This window comes from Phalaenopsis equestris, unplaced genomic scaffold (genome assembly GCF_001263595.1).
Source record: "Phalaenopsis equestris unplaced genomic scaffold, ASM126359v1 Scaffold000006, whole genome shotgun sequence".
In the NCBI taxonomy this organism is placed as follows: domain Eukaryota; kingdom Viridiplantae; phylum Streptophyta; class Magnoliopsida; order Asparagales; family Orchidaceae; genus Phalaenopsis; species Phalaenopsis equestris.
The window spans coordinates 1,908,691-1,924,072 of NW_018164448.1; the positions used below are offsets into that span (position 1 = coordinate 1,908,691).

The window sequence follows — 15,382 nt, forward strand, 5'->3', positions numbered from 1 at the left end:
TCAACTCGGAGTGGAGTGGTGCAACTAAGCCAGAGTGAGCTCAACAGTCTGCCCACGTATCAATACATATGAAGATAATTAGTGGAACAATATAGATGGACAATTTTTTTTGAGTAAGAATGCAAAGATTTAGGTTGGATATGACATTACAAATAAATATGATGACAAAGACTACAATAATCTGACAACGTTGAGCATATAATTTAATAAACAAGATTATCGTGTAGTTAATGGAAACATTAAATAACAAAACAAATATACATAAATTTAATCTAGAAAATCTTGTCTCATAAAATTTATGGCTGTCTCAAGAGTAGTTTGAAACATAAATCACATAAAATAGTAGTTAAGAATACATTCCTTAGCTAAATCAATCAATATAAAAGATAAAAGATTATAAATTTCGTTACAAAATTCATAAAAAAAAAAAAAACTTTTAGAAATTACCGAAGATTAATCATATATTAAGAAGAAAACTTGGCAGTGTATATAGTAATTATAAGAAATCTAGAAACCTTATACATATGATATCGAGCTAAAATAGAAGGCATATGGAAGGATAATATGCACGATCCGAACTCGCGACCTCACTGTGAGAAACTGCACCCTCAATCATTATGACACGAGTAAGTGCGCAAGATCTCGATGACTTGATAGTCTCGCCGCAGTCAAACAAGAAGCATTAATTACAAATAATTACACAAATTACCGATTTGTAAAAGTAGCCTCAATAAAGATTATCACATCAGGAAGAGCAACTGTTCAAATAATCAGTATTAAGATAGAGAGAGCTCTGTTTGTTAGAGAAGACAGATGTAATAGAAACTGGAGAGAAGCCACTGTAGTTCTTCTCAAACCTTGCCAGTCCCACCTCGACCATGTATTTGAGAAGCTCATGCTTGTGAACTACAGGTTGGGAGGCAAATTCTTCAACCTGCATCCACTGTGTTGCACAATGACAAGAAAATTTTCAGTTTTAAGAAAATAAAATGTAAAAACTTAAGGAAAATTTCAAGTTTTATCATGCAAAATAATGGAAATATTCATTTTTTATTGTACAAAAATTATGTATTTATATGCATAGCACTCGAATCATTAATATTACATCAAAAATAACACTAACTAACTTTTTAAATATTAAATTTACATTTTTATTATAAGTTTATGACATCAAAGCATTATGAATATAAATATCAAAATATAGGTCTTGATTAATAAATATATAGAAATTGTGTGGTATGTATGTATGTAAATTTTCCCATATTCTATAATTTTTCAGGGTTTAATTGTTGCTGTGCTCATTAGTCATTCCCCTCTGCCGCTATGCCTACAAAACAGCGAAGTTCTATACTATTTTGCATGAATCTAAGTTCAACAAAGTGCAAAGGTCAGAAAACAACATTACCTGATCATAAGAAGCAAGACATTGCTTGTGAAGTAAAGCACATTTGATGAGCATTTTCTTTAGTTACTAAATTTTTTTATTTTCAATTCATCAAAATTTGATTTTTCACCTACCAGAAATTATGGATGTGGATTTTATATTTGCATCCCTTCAAGAATGCTATATATGCCATTGATATTTATTTATAGCTCTATTACTTTGATTCGTTATTTTCCTAGCAAACTATGAACATAAGGTGAAAAAAGAAGGATAGAGGAGACAAAGGGACTGGACAAAAGGGTTTAAAAATTCATAGAAATTTATGTTAGTTATTTTAAAGGGTGAAAACTTCTTCATTTTCTAAAAGATAAATGCCTTAAGAGTTCAACAAATACATATTTAGTGAAAGAAAAACTAACAATCAAGCAATCAAAAGAAAGCCGTTTTTAAAATATGTAAAACTTCATTGCAGTTTTCATATGGCAACTGCTGCATTGCCTCGGCAGCCGCTGTGGCCGTCTCTTCTCCAATGATCACCAGCATCACCACATAAATCAATTTACTCAATACTCAATAAAAATGAAAAATATTTTTAAAATATAAAATATATTTTATTTCAAATCAAAATATAAATAAAATAGAATAAAAACAAAATAATACTGAAAGACTCTTTAGTTGATGATGCACTTTATGGCGGAGATCATGATGAAAGAAGAATCATAGAGTAAGGACTGGTAAAATGGTAAAGAGGATAAAAAATAAATGACATATGTACTAAGCATGGTTATATATGAAAATCAAATTACCTGAGCTGCTTCAATTTCTGATTCTTCCTTTTGAATGTCAAATGAAAGAGGCTTCATCAAGCACACGAAGAACAAATCAGACTTCTCAAAAAATGACATATGGCTTTGCCTGTAAAACAACAACACTCATAATGTGGCCTTTATAGAAATTGATGCGTGCTAAAAAATTCACAGCAGTAGAGTAACAAATTATCATGTTAGCGTTGTACGAAAGTTCAACACACACACAGATGAAATAGAAAAAAACGATGATGACTCCAGAAGTTCTTACGTAGAAAACCTGTAAGAGAAAAATCACATGGTCTGGACCAGTTGCTGAAATCCATTATTGATTGATGATTACAAAAATGCCTTGTCCCACAAACGGGAAAGGGTAACTATATTTTTCAAGGTACAACGTTGACTGACAACGTCTGGTTGGTAGTGATCGATGGTTGTCGGCGGTGGTCGACGACGGTCGGCTGTGGTCGTCTAAGGTCGGTGGTGGTCGTCTGAGGTCGGCAGTGGTCTGTAGCTTCTCCTTAAGACCTCAGGCTCTCTCTAGACTTCCCTCCTCTCATGAGAGGGATGGGGCTCTATTTATAGTGTTCTTGTGCAATTAATGCAGGAATATGAACAATTTTAATCGAACGGTCCGAGAGCTTCCCTCGATCATATGACATTTAATAGACATTTGAGTGTCTTAATGATGTCAGAATTGAGTGATCTTGGACTCGTTGGATTCGTCTTGTCAAGCCGCTCGATTTGAGTATAAACTTTTCATATTTGACAGTCGTTTGACTTTTCAAATGTATTCATAAATCTTCTAATTGTGGCTTAATGACTTGATCTGGGCTTGATTTAACTTTGATTGGGCTAGTTTTCATATCATTAAGTTCGTCTCATTGAACAGGTCAGTTTGACTATAAGTTTACTGAAATCAGAGCTCTGGATGACTTTTTATCAAGATTTGAATGTTTCTTGCTTAAAATATTATCTCGAATTCGTGTCATACCTCGAGATTCGTGTTGGATGATGAAACTTTCCCTATTTTCGGGCGAGATCATTTTTATTGTCCGAAAATATCAATATCCATCACAGAAGTAACCAATGTTTTGTAGGTTAGAGAAAGGTCGTGGGATGAGACATTTCACCATTAACATACTAAGTTTTTGATGGTATCTATTTGCATATCTCAATAGGAAGATTCAGATCTTCACTCGAATTAGGAGTGACCCTAGTAGGCAGCAAATGCATCTTTCGGGGATGTCGACCGAAGTGAATTCCAAGACCTGCAATGGAGCGCCTTGGGCTCAATGATAAGGGCATTGGGACAAGTTTCAACAGAAGATTTTGGACGACGGGTATATACCCAGATAGAGGGTGGTGGTGATGTTGACCTGGTTGGAGGTAAATCCATCGGTGCTAAAGGTGCATTGGACACCGTGGTCGCAGAAGGAATGTCTAACAGAGTTAGAAGAGAAACGGTTTCTAAAAAATCAAGCTCCCCGTTGGGTATTTTTAGGTAAGAAGGGGACATTTTCAAAAAAAGAGACGTCTACACTAACATAAGTTTTATTAGTGGTAGGACACATACACCAGTAGCCTTTTTGAGTAGCAAAATAGCCAAGGAATACACATTTGATTGAGCAGGGAACAAGGTTACTACTAATTCGGTATAGTTCCAAACAAAGGACAAGCACCTAAACATTTTATGGTTTAATGTGGAGAAAGACCATTTTATAGGAAAACATGACATTAAGATAGATAATGGGGTCCGGAATTTATGAATTTTTGTAAGAACTCTATTGATGAGGTAGTTGGCGGTGAGAATAGCATCATTCCAAAATTTTATAGAGATATTGGTTTGAAACACAATTGAACAAGCAACTTCAAGAGGATGTCTATTTTTCCTCTCGGCTACCCTGTTTTGTTGAGATGTATCCGCACAAGAACTATGATGGAGGATGTCTTTACCAAGAATTCTCTCAATATAGATATAAAATATTCACGACCATTGTCCATCCGAAGGACTTGAATATTTGTTTTGAGTTGCGTTAAAATAAATGAGTGAAAGTTTTTAAAAATAGACATAGTTTCAGATTTATCTTTTAAAATATAAATTCAAGGCATCTGAGTGTGGTCATCAAGTAGAGTAAAAAATCACCTTTTATTTTTTAGCTCGCAGTTCAAATGGGTCCCCATAAATCACTATGAAGGAGAGGAAGGTGTGTAAGGATGAAGTGGATATGACACACAATGATGTTTAGCTAACTGACAAATTTCACATTCAAAAGAAGATGAATTTTATTAGTAAAAACTGAGTATAAATGCTTTAAATAATAAAACCTGGGAAGATAGAAACGATAATGTAGAAGCATAATTGGACATGCAGTAGAAAGAACTACAACGAGACTGGGTGTCAGTGTTATCTATGTCATTTTCTTGGAAAAAATTGTGTCTGACTACCTACTTAGTAGTTTCAATCATCCTCACTGAAAGATTATCTTGAAAAACACAAACATCAGAGGAAAAATAAGCAATGCAATCAAGATCACATTTTAACTTACTGACAGACAAGAGATTGCACTTAAGCAAAGAACATGCAACACTGATTCCAAAGTCAACCCTGATATAAGTACAACCGATCATTTACCCACAATAGAATTGTAGGAGCCTTCGACAATTTTAATTGTATCTCACCCACAACAAGGAGAATAAGTCGAGAATAAATGAGAACCCTCGGTCCTGAGGTCTGTGACACTTGAATCAATAATTCATTAGCTAGAAGAAGCAAAACCAACGAGTGTCATAATGATGTTACCTTGGTAAACATGAGAGGTTGATGGGCCAGAGGAGAGCTGACTGAAACCAAGCAGTTTAATCAAGTGTTTCATCTGACTCTTGATGGAGTCTGTTGATTCTCGTTGAACTGTTGCAAAGTCTGAGGTCATAGCGAGACCTTTAGCCGCAGAAGATTTGGCCAAAGTCTTAGTTGTTGATTTCCCATGAGCTTCCAACACTTATCAAGGGTATAGAAGGGTTTGTGATAAAAATCATATGGGGCGTGAGTAGCTCGCAACGACATGGCAGAATATGGAGTACTGTTGGAGACCAAGGCTAAAGACTCGACTAAAATAGTGGAGTTGTCGAGCATTATAAGTCTCTGACTTTCTTCGAGGCGAATCTCAATGAATGTTGCCCGGGTCGAAGAAAGGGGATCATGTCCAAGTATACGGCCGCGGACTTCATCGAGATCCATGTTAAGACCTGCCAGGAATTGGAACACAAGTTTTTTCCAAATTTTTTTGGAAAATGGAAAGAGCTACAGAAGAGTCTCAAGTGTAATCATAATAGAGATCACATTTTATTCATAATGCAGCCAAGTCATTGTAATATTAGGTCATTGTCTTCAATCTTTGTTAAGTCCTGCGGATCTTCTTAGAAACCTCATAAAGTTATCTAGGATTAACTACGTCTGAGTAGATGTAAGAAACGACAGTCCAGATGGCACTTGCTGATAGAAGAAATATGTACGAACAGTCATTTGAGGACTCCACGGAATTGCTCAGCCATTACATGACCATGGAGCTCTTCGTTTCCCATGTTGTAAATGCTAGGGTTGGTCTTCAGAGATTCACAAATCATACCTGTGAGATAGTTGAATTTACCTCAAACTTTGACAAACAATGACACAGCTTGAGACCATTGGAGGAAATTAGAACAGTTGAGTTTATGGGTGGTAATAAAAAAATTCATGTAATTTTCAAGTCCTCTGATTTGCGGAGGGATTGAGATAGGTGCAAATCCTCCGGTGGATTCAAGAACCATGTCAAACAGAAGCTCGATAACGGAGGAATCAGCCATGGCTCCGATGGAGCCAAATGAGAGGTTGGGATGCCGAGACATGGAAGGAGAGGATTCCTTGCAAAGATATCATAAACTAGGACTGCAAAGAAGAAATTCCAGCCCCAAAAAAAGAGGTCCAGTCAAGCAAGATGGCGGTCAAGCTGCAGGAAAGGGATTCCAATAAACAAAAAAAGGAGATCCTACGGTTCTTGGTAAGAGCCATGGCTCGGGAAGACCTGCAGGGAAATTTTCTAGCAGTAGGAAAGGACGTCGGCTGCAGGAAAAGGGGAGGACCGGCAGATATGGGCCAGCAAGTGACAATTTTGGCTGCTAGTAAGATAAGATCCCTTGGCCCTGATACCATATTGGAATTCAGCATGATAATTTTATTGACATCAAAAGAGGTATAAGTACAGGATACAACAGTTATAAAATAAAGAGGACAAAAAATAGGAAATCTAAACTAGGTAATATCCGGAAAGGAAAGAAATAAGCACTAATAACTTCTAACAAAAATAATAGCGATTTAGATATGAACTCCAATATCTCCAACCAATTGTCATAGTAAAGTAGTTTGAGAACGGCAAAAAATTTAGGTATCACGCATGGAGGCTAATTTAAATATAATTAAATAAACCAGCCCGCTCAAGGACTTGAAATGAACAACCTGAACGTAAGCACTTCCAGAAATTCAGCATCAATCTAATACAAGGATAAAAATAAAGGTTAGATAATTCAAAAATCTTAAAAAGAACAGCTTAAACTTCACAGAAACACACGTACTCCAGTTTCCTCCTTGACTTCCCTTACAGCACCTGCAAATATATCTTCACCCTGCAAAAACAATTAACTTAGCTGATGTTAGAAATTTAATTTTGTGATTTGATGATCTATGAATACTCAAGTCATCATATTTGACATGTTCAATAACGCCTGTAGGGATTTTCCAATAACCAGAGCCACGAAGTTTCCCACTCTTTTCCTGGACTACCAATACCTAGCTCAGAAATGAAAACAAAATATTTCAGATTTAAAATGAGAGCTAAAGGGGGCAGAACAAAATTGAAGCTAACAGAAGCACTTGATTGTACCTCTCTTTTCTGATTAATCACAAATGCACCAACGCCAACCCTGTGCGTAGCATTCAAAGGCAATGTATGTTTACTAGCAGGGATCCAGTACACAAGCATCAAATAACTCGGTTCTGCATGGTGGTACCAAAATCCTTCCTATATCAAGATTAAAATCTACAGTAATCCAAAATGATTGACCCAGAAGAAGATCCATTAGATTGAATAAATAAAATGAAAAATAAATATAAAACTATCAGAATTAAAATAAAAAATATATATATCAGCAGACAGGGATATGATACTTTCAAAATTAGTCCCTCGATTATTTGTGTGCAGCCAATTTAATCCCAGATTATTACATTTCTCAAATATAATCCCTCGGCTTAACAAGATTTATCCAAAAATGATCCCTCATGTAGAAATTTTGATACAAAATTGATCTCAAATAAGTCCTTGAGAGAACATTATGGATTAATTTTGTATAGTTGAAAAACTTGAAGAAATGCAATACTTTGAAATTAAATCAGCTACATACATATAATTTTTGAAGTTTAACCCAACTAAATAAACAAAGTAGACTTTTATGAGTTGATTAATGGTTTCTTTTATAATTAGTGATTAATCAAATGAGTCTGTAAACAAATGTGTTTTCATTGCGATGAAAACATATAGTATCAAATAGGAGGTACAGTATGCATTAGATTGCCGTTGGGAAAAGAATTTGATATTAATATCCGAAAGTGGACCTGAATAAACCTCCATCTCCATAATAGAGTATTGTGATGGGAAATCTTCATAATGTCAATTAGATACTAAACCACACAGCGCAATAATGAGATCTCACCAATTAAATATAAAAAGTGGAACAAAAATTGAAACAGAAGCACAATCAAAATAACTAAAAAAGCACACGAGAATTTGTAAGTACTCGTTCCACAATCTTCCCACTATGATCTAACACAAAATAACGCCTAATCACTGAAATCCACCTCCTCAACACTCCTCACCTTCACTGGGATGCCCGTCAAAGAATTCAGCAGAAAGAAACTCAAAGCAACATTAAAACTGCTCAAAACAGGGATTAAAAAAAAATCCTGAAAAAAAAACGGCCCTGATCGGCGCTAATAAACTAGCGCATAGGCATCGGTTTCTTTGAATGTGGGCACATTTGCACACAAAGCCGGCGCCTAAGCGTCGGCACCACCGTGAGCCGCATCTAGTGGGCGCTTGAGCGCCCACAGTCATGCCTATGAATCAGCTCCCTACTTTGTCTTCACATATCGTAACAATCTCCCGCTTAGAGACAAAAGCACCGAGCACCAGTCATTTGTACTTGCACCTCCATCTAAATCGTCTTTATAGTCATGTACTGTAATTACGTACCGTGGTGTGGCTCACCCTTATTCTCAACCTTCATGAAACCCAACTGAAGCCAAGCATAGCTTCAGTTTCTCGATAATTACAATCTTTGTCAACATATTCGCGAGATTCTGAGCTGTATGTATCTTCTCCAGAAAAAATTATTCATCTTCAAGAAGAAAGCGAATGAAATGATACCTTACATGGATGTGTTTCATCCTGACATGAAAAACAACATTCCTAGCAAAGATGAATCGCACTTATACTATCACTGTAGAATTTTCCAATTCACTGCTCTTTGCCCAATTTTGCAATGAAATTCTGTAGCCAAATCATTTCCTTGCTAGCCTCGGTGATAGCAACATATTCGGTATTTGTAGTTTAAAGTGCAACAATTTTCTGCAACCTAAAAACGCAACTCACCGTTGTGTTCCCCAAGGTGAAGATATATCCTGTTGTACTTCTCCTACTGTCCACATCTTTTGGCACATCTGAATCTCTAAAACCCTATAGATTGATCTATGCACTTCCATAGCAAAGTGTCATGTTGGTTGTTCCTCTCAAATACCTGAGAAACCACTTTACCGCCTCCCAATGATGCCTACTTTCATTGCCCATGTATTTGTCGACCACTCCCATTGCATATGCAATATCTGATCTTGTACAATTATCGCATACATCAAACTTCCAACTGCTAAAGCATACGGAGTTCTCTCTATTTGTGTTTGCTCTGCTTTAGAGTTAGGTGATAACTCCTTAAATAGTTTCAAGTGACTACTAAGGGAGTGCTAACTGATTTTCTTCACTCATGTTGAACTTCTGTAGGATCTTCTCAACATATTATGTTGGAGACAACTTTAGTGTTCATGCACTTTTGTTCGTACTGATTCTCATCCTAAGAATCTTTTTGGTTGGACCTAAATCCTTCATCTCAAACTCACTTGATAACTGTTTCTTCAAGTCTCTGGTTTTCTCCATATCTACTCTTGCAATCAGCATATCATCCACATACAAAAGAAGTAAAATATAACAGTTAACATAGTGTGTTTGATGAAGCAAAAGTGGTTTGTCTGACACTTCATGTACCCATTGTCTGATATGAACCTGTCAAACCTTCTGTACTACTGTCTCTGGGCCTACTTCAAGTCATAGAGACTCTTCTTCAATCTATAGACCAAACATTCCTTGCCTAAAATCATCTAACCTTGTGGTTGCACCATAGATCTCCATGGAAGAAAGTTTTTTTTAAATCCATGCTCCAAATATAGATCTTCCACTACTACAAGACTCAGCACAACCTTGATTGTAGTCATCTTCACCACTAGGGAGAAGATCTCTGAGTAATACATTCCTTCCCTCTGCTGAAAACCCTTCACAACAAGTATTGCCATGTAGCGCTTGCTACCATTTGACTCTTATTTCAGCCTGTAGACCCACTTATTGTGTCATTTGATAGTACCGTCAAATCCAAAATCTGATTTGACTTCAAATATTGTATTTCTTCATCCATGGCAAGCTCCCACTACCTTAAATCTTCAACTTGAGTGGACTCCTCAAAGCACTTTGATTCACCAATATAAGTTAGCAATAAATAGTGTAAGGAAGTAGAATACCTTTGTATGGGTTATTTCACTCTATTGCATCTTTTGACTTATGTAGCAGGTGACTGGGGAACTTTCAGGGTTCCTTCTGATTGAGCATTACTTTCTTCATCTTCATGATCACCAGTATCATCTATCTCCACATATCTGGAATCTTCAAAAGTAGCTAACGGAATATCCTGAGTTCTGACCCTATATTTGCACATCTCTATTTCGTTGAAAATGACGGAGAATCTAAATGAATTTTAGCTTCAGCAAAATTATTATCAAATTGAATGTCTCATGATGCATGCTAGAAAATTTGTAACAGTACAGTAGTAGATTATAGTATTAGCGTGGTACGATGATCCAATACACACTCATAAGTGAGAAAACAACTGATAATGATACCAAAAATTTTTTACGTAGAAAACTCCGAAAGGAAAAATCACGGAGTCTGACCCAACTGAAGACTTCTATTATAAAAAGATTATTACAGTTGCAATCACTTATCTACATGTGTGAAAGAGTTATTAAGTTTCCCAAGTTACAATGTCAACGTGCTGATGAATTTGTTGTTAGGAACGGACGACGATCGATAGCAATTGGCGACGTTTTGTTAGTGGTGATCGACGGTGATCGGTGGTGATCGACGGAGATTGACGGTGATCAATAGAGATTGACAGTGATCAACGACGGTCGACTGTGATCAACAGAGGTCGGTGGTGTTCAACAATGGTTGACTGTGGTCGACGACGATCGGCGAAAGACTTCAGCTCCTTCTCGAAGTTTCAGACTCTTCCTTAAATCTCAAGCTCCCCCACATGAGAGGGGTGAGGCTTTATTTATAGTGTTCAAGGTGCAAGTAACGTCGAAATATGAACTACTTCGATCGAACAGTCCAAAGAGCTTCCTTCTATTAGATGGCGTTTGATGAACATTTGAGTGTTTTAACGATGTCGGAATTGAGCAGACTTGGACTCGTTGGATTCATACTTTCAAGATGTTCGATTCAATTATAAACTCGTCAAATTCTAATAAAGTTGAATCATTTTATTGACATGAAGATATAATTAGCTCCCTCTCAAAATAGCTCTTGTTGAAATTCAGAATAATGCAGAATAAAGTTGAATCATTTTATTGATATGAAGATATGGTATAAATACCCTTACATGAATCCTAGAATAAGAAAGTCAATAAAAAGAATAACATTAAAAAGAAAGATATAACACCTAATATCTGCAATAATCAATTTATATTAATTAGTTAGAGATAAAAAAATAACATAAAATAGAAAAACCTATAGAAAAGGAAATAACTACTAATCTAAGCAAAAAAATATAAAATAAGAAAGAAAATAACTTCTAATCAAAGAAAATAATTTATTACTCATAACTACTCACATGAATAAATTATTTCCTAATATAACTTCTAACACTACCCCTCAAGCTTAAACATGGTTGAAAACCATGTTAAAATTGCATTTGAAAACATCAAACAATGGGCAAGGGAGATCCCGTGAAGTAAAACTTGAAGTCGTCGTCTTGTACAACGGTTGTCTTTAATTGCAGTTCCTGCAGTGTCTGTAGATAAGTAGAAGACTCCTACAGGTAATACTATAGAGGAGTTTGTAGGGATATAGACAACGGCGGTTGTAGTTCCTGTAGTATCTGTAGGTAGACAGAAAGCTCCTACAAATAGTGTTGCAGAGGAGTTTGCAGGGAAGTAAACAACAGAGTCTTTAACTATAGTTCCTGCAGTGTTTGTAAGTAGACAAAAGAGTCCTACAAGTAATGTTGTGGGGGAGTTTACAGGGAAGTCGACAACTAATAGGCAAAAAAAAACTCAGGAGGGAGACTTGCTGCTGGAAGAATTCAGGTGGAGATTCTGCAGCAGTGAAAGCTCTGAAGGAGGGTCTGATACAGGAAAAAGCTCCAAAGGAGGACCTGCTATAAGGAAAGCTCAGGAGGAGGGTCTGCGGCTGAAACGTTTTGGAGAGCCCAATATGGGAAAAAGTTCCAGAGAAGAGTTTGATGCAGGAAAAAGTTCGAGAGGACTTAATGTAGAGAAAGGCTTCAAAAGAGGGTCTGCTGCACAAAGAATTCCAGTGGACCTGCTACAGAAAAAGTTCCGCACGAGGGTGCTACAGAAAAGTTTTGCAGGGTCAACGGTAGGAAATATTCCCGAGGGGGGCCTACTGCAGGAAATATATTAGAGGAGAGCCTGATACACGAAAAAGTTTTGGAGGGTCTGATATAGGACAAGCTCTGGAGGAGTAGAAAAGTTTGGAAGTCAGTGGGCAATCCCGAGTTAGAGGAGAAATAAGAGACTGAAAACCATAGCCGTCTCGAAAAAAAACTTCTCTTTTCCGAGTATCTTCGCCCCGCTCTCCGGCGGAAAGATCGGCGTCCTCTCAAACCTTGCTACCAAGAATTTTGTCCTCTACCTTGAGTTCCCATAGAGCCAGATGAAGTTGTACTCATGTTCACCCGAAGGATAATTACCTAATGCTACAACTCACTAAATCGGCGAAAGGAGTAATGTAACTGAAGCGGATGAGTTGAAGATCAATGTTGAAGCTGATACAAAGCTAAAGGTCCAGCTTTCAGAAAGTGATGATTCGAGTGTAGTAGGATCAATTGTTTGCTCTTTGAAGAAAAAAGCAATTGCCACAAAAGAAAATATATCTGAAGAAGCAAAGAAATCCTTGTAAAAGTCCACCACAAAAACCTCCTAATTAAAAATGGACGCTAGTTCAAGCTCGTTTGTCTTCCCTATTTGAAAAAAATGCTCAGAAGGAATCTAAGCAGTTAGTGGATGATAGCCTTGGTACAAAAGGCCTTAGTGGTAAGAGGTAGCGGCTTCTTGCAAAGGAAAAAATTGATGCAATTCTGGACAAGCTTCGAGTAGCAAAAGGCAAGAAATCTAGCAGAAAGAGTGAGACTGGATCTAGAACCACAACAATGAAAAAGCAACCTAAAGAAGCAGATGACTAGAGTGAAGATATTTCAAATGAATCTCAAAATGAAGATGAAGATGAAGAAAGGGTGGCATGATTAGTAATGAATTTTTGGAGGATGGTCGGCTTCCCTAAGGTAAACATTTTTGCTAGTTATGGGCAAAGCATGATACAAACAGGAGAACTTAATTCAGCCGAGGAAAGAGAACACAAGCCAGTATTCTCATATCTTTCACAAAGGGTTGGGGGGAGTTTCTAGTGGAAAAAACTAAACAGAGGAGGTGGAGGAAGGGACTTTGCAGGGAATAGAAAGTTTCCGACGGTAGGAGACTTTAAGGTTTGCTTCAAGGCTCTAATGTCATATTGAAATTCAAAAAAATGCGGAATAAAGCGGAACCATTTTATTGATATGAAAAGGGAGTATTAAAAACTCTTACATGTATCCTAGAACATGAAAGACAATAAAAAATAACATGAAAAGGGAAGATATAACACATAATATCTTCAATAATCAACTCATATTAATTATTTGGAAATAAAGAAAATAACATAAAATAGGAAAGCCTAAAATAAGAAAAGAAATTACTCCTAATCTAAGGAAATAAATATAAAATAGGTAAAGAAATAACTTCTAATCTAAGAAAATAATTTATTCCTCATAATTTCTCACAGTAATAAATTATTTCCTAATATAACTTCTAACAACTCTAATTATAACTCAAAAATAAAAACAACAGGGCCATAAGGCTTGCCCGCCTAAGAAATCTTGAATCGGGAGTTTCTACGTGAGAAATTTTATGCTACAAACCATATGGATTGATCTTGTGTTAAATAGCATCACAAATTCCGGAGAACCAAGACAACTCCTGCAATAATTCTGTACAGCTCTATCACCACTACTATCTCATGCATTGCTACATAAATGGTTGGATTCAAATGCAATCATGACAATATAGTACTTAATAATCAGTTAAGGATATCAAAGTTGCACAGATTTTAAAGGAATATCTTCAAGGTTGATCTTAATTGGAGAGAAATAAACATAGTATGTCCCACAAGACAATCACATCATTGATGTCCTCCTTGCATCTCTCCTCAAATCTCCAAACCTTTAAATAAAAGTTCAACTTGGGGTGATTGTTGCATACTTTATTTAAGATTGAGAAAGTGCTCATCCACTTTCAAACCAGTATTATAAAAATAAGCTTAAGAATATGCTTCAAATGAGACTTTGAGGACTTCAGTGTAAGAAATTTGAGAAAAGAATGTCGTGGATGCAGCATGCCTCACTGTCAAAGTGAAAAGTATGTACATTTTCCCAGAAGTTACTTGAGCTATAAAGCTAGGTTCAAATACTAGCACCTCCCATACGCCATAATTCCCTAATGTAATCTAATGCACAATTCATGTTGAGCTATTTTAACCCTCAGTTTGCAACCTTTTTCGCTACTCTAGCAAAACTCTTGCATTCTGAGGGGCCTATCATACTGTAGGTCGTTTTAACTTCGTAATTTGAAAAAATAATGATTTTGTGATTTTGAAAATAATTTAAATATGAATATAACCTTTTTGATTTTTAAAAGTAACAACTTAATTTTAAAATATGTGAGACCAAACGAGTCTCACATTTTGAATAGTTTGGGTGACTAAGCACGATAACACAAGTAATACACTTATCTGGAAGAATAAACATATCACATGTAATAGGCTCAATCACCTAGACTAAATGATTTGTGACATCCGTTTTGGTGTGCGAAATATTTTTATAAAAAGACCAACAAGTTCTCCTTCCTAACATAAAAAATTAGATATGATTTATTTTATTTGGGTTCCAGGTTCCCTATAGAGATAGTTAATTACATCTTAAATGACTGAGGGTCACTTAAGAAAAACTCTCGATTAAGATCAGGTGATGTTGCCTTTAAGATTTCAAAGTTTAGTTTTTCACAATTGGACATGGGAAAATCAAATGGGAATAGCTCAAAATAGGAACAATTATTTTAAGGAGTTCAAAGAAATGAATAATAGGAGACATCACAGATCCAGGAGAAACCCCGGAGAAGTCCAAACTATCCTAATGTTCGGCTTATGTCTTTGAAGTGATGTTTATTTGATATTTCAATCCTGCAAATTATTTAAGATTTACGACTTATGTTTACACAATATCACACAATATCTGACTGTGCAAATAATAGGGGGATTTACACCGTACCGCACGGTAACCTCGGAATCCTAAAGTGTTAGGACTTATAATTGCACAACAGAGTTGTGCAAAAGCTTAAAGGGTGATCCTATGGGTTGTTATTTAAACTAAATGAAGTGATAGGTTATGTGAAGATGTTTATGTGATGTGTTTTGATGTTTTGTTGTTGCAGATCCACCTTGAAGTTGTT

The 15,382-nt window shown here is 36.2% G+C and overlaps 1 protein-coding gene across 1 annotated transcript in view; it reads right to left on the reverse strand.

The window, feature by feature from the left end:
- Nucleotides 1-437: 437 nt before the first annotated feature.
- Nucleotides 438-15,382, reverse strand: part of LOC110018205 (nudix hydrolase 10-like) — a 31,640-nt gene continuing 16,695 nt past the window's right edge. Inside the window, exons 4-9 of the mRNA XM_020715449.1 lie at nt 7,110-7,247; nt 6,938-7,015; nt 6,802-6,852; nt 6,686-6,720; nt 2,191-2,299; nt 438-943 (exon numbers count right to left, since the gene is read on the reverse strand). Coding sequence (XP_020571108.1) covers nt 746-943; nt 2,191-2,299; nt 6,686-6,720; nt 6,802-6,852; nt 6,938-7,015; nt 7,110-7,247 — 609 coding nt within the window. The 3' untranslated portion in view covers nt 438-745. The remainder of the gene's footprint in view (nt 944-2,190; nt 2,300-6,685; nt 6,721-6,801; nt 6,853-6,937; nt 7,016-7,109; nt 7,248-15,382) is intronic.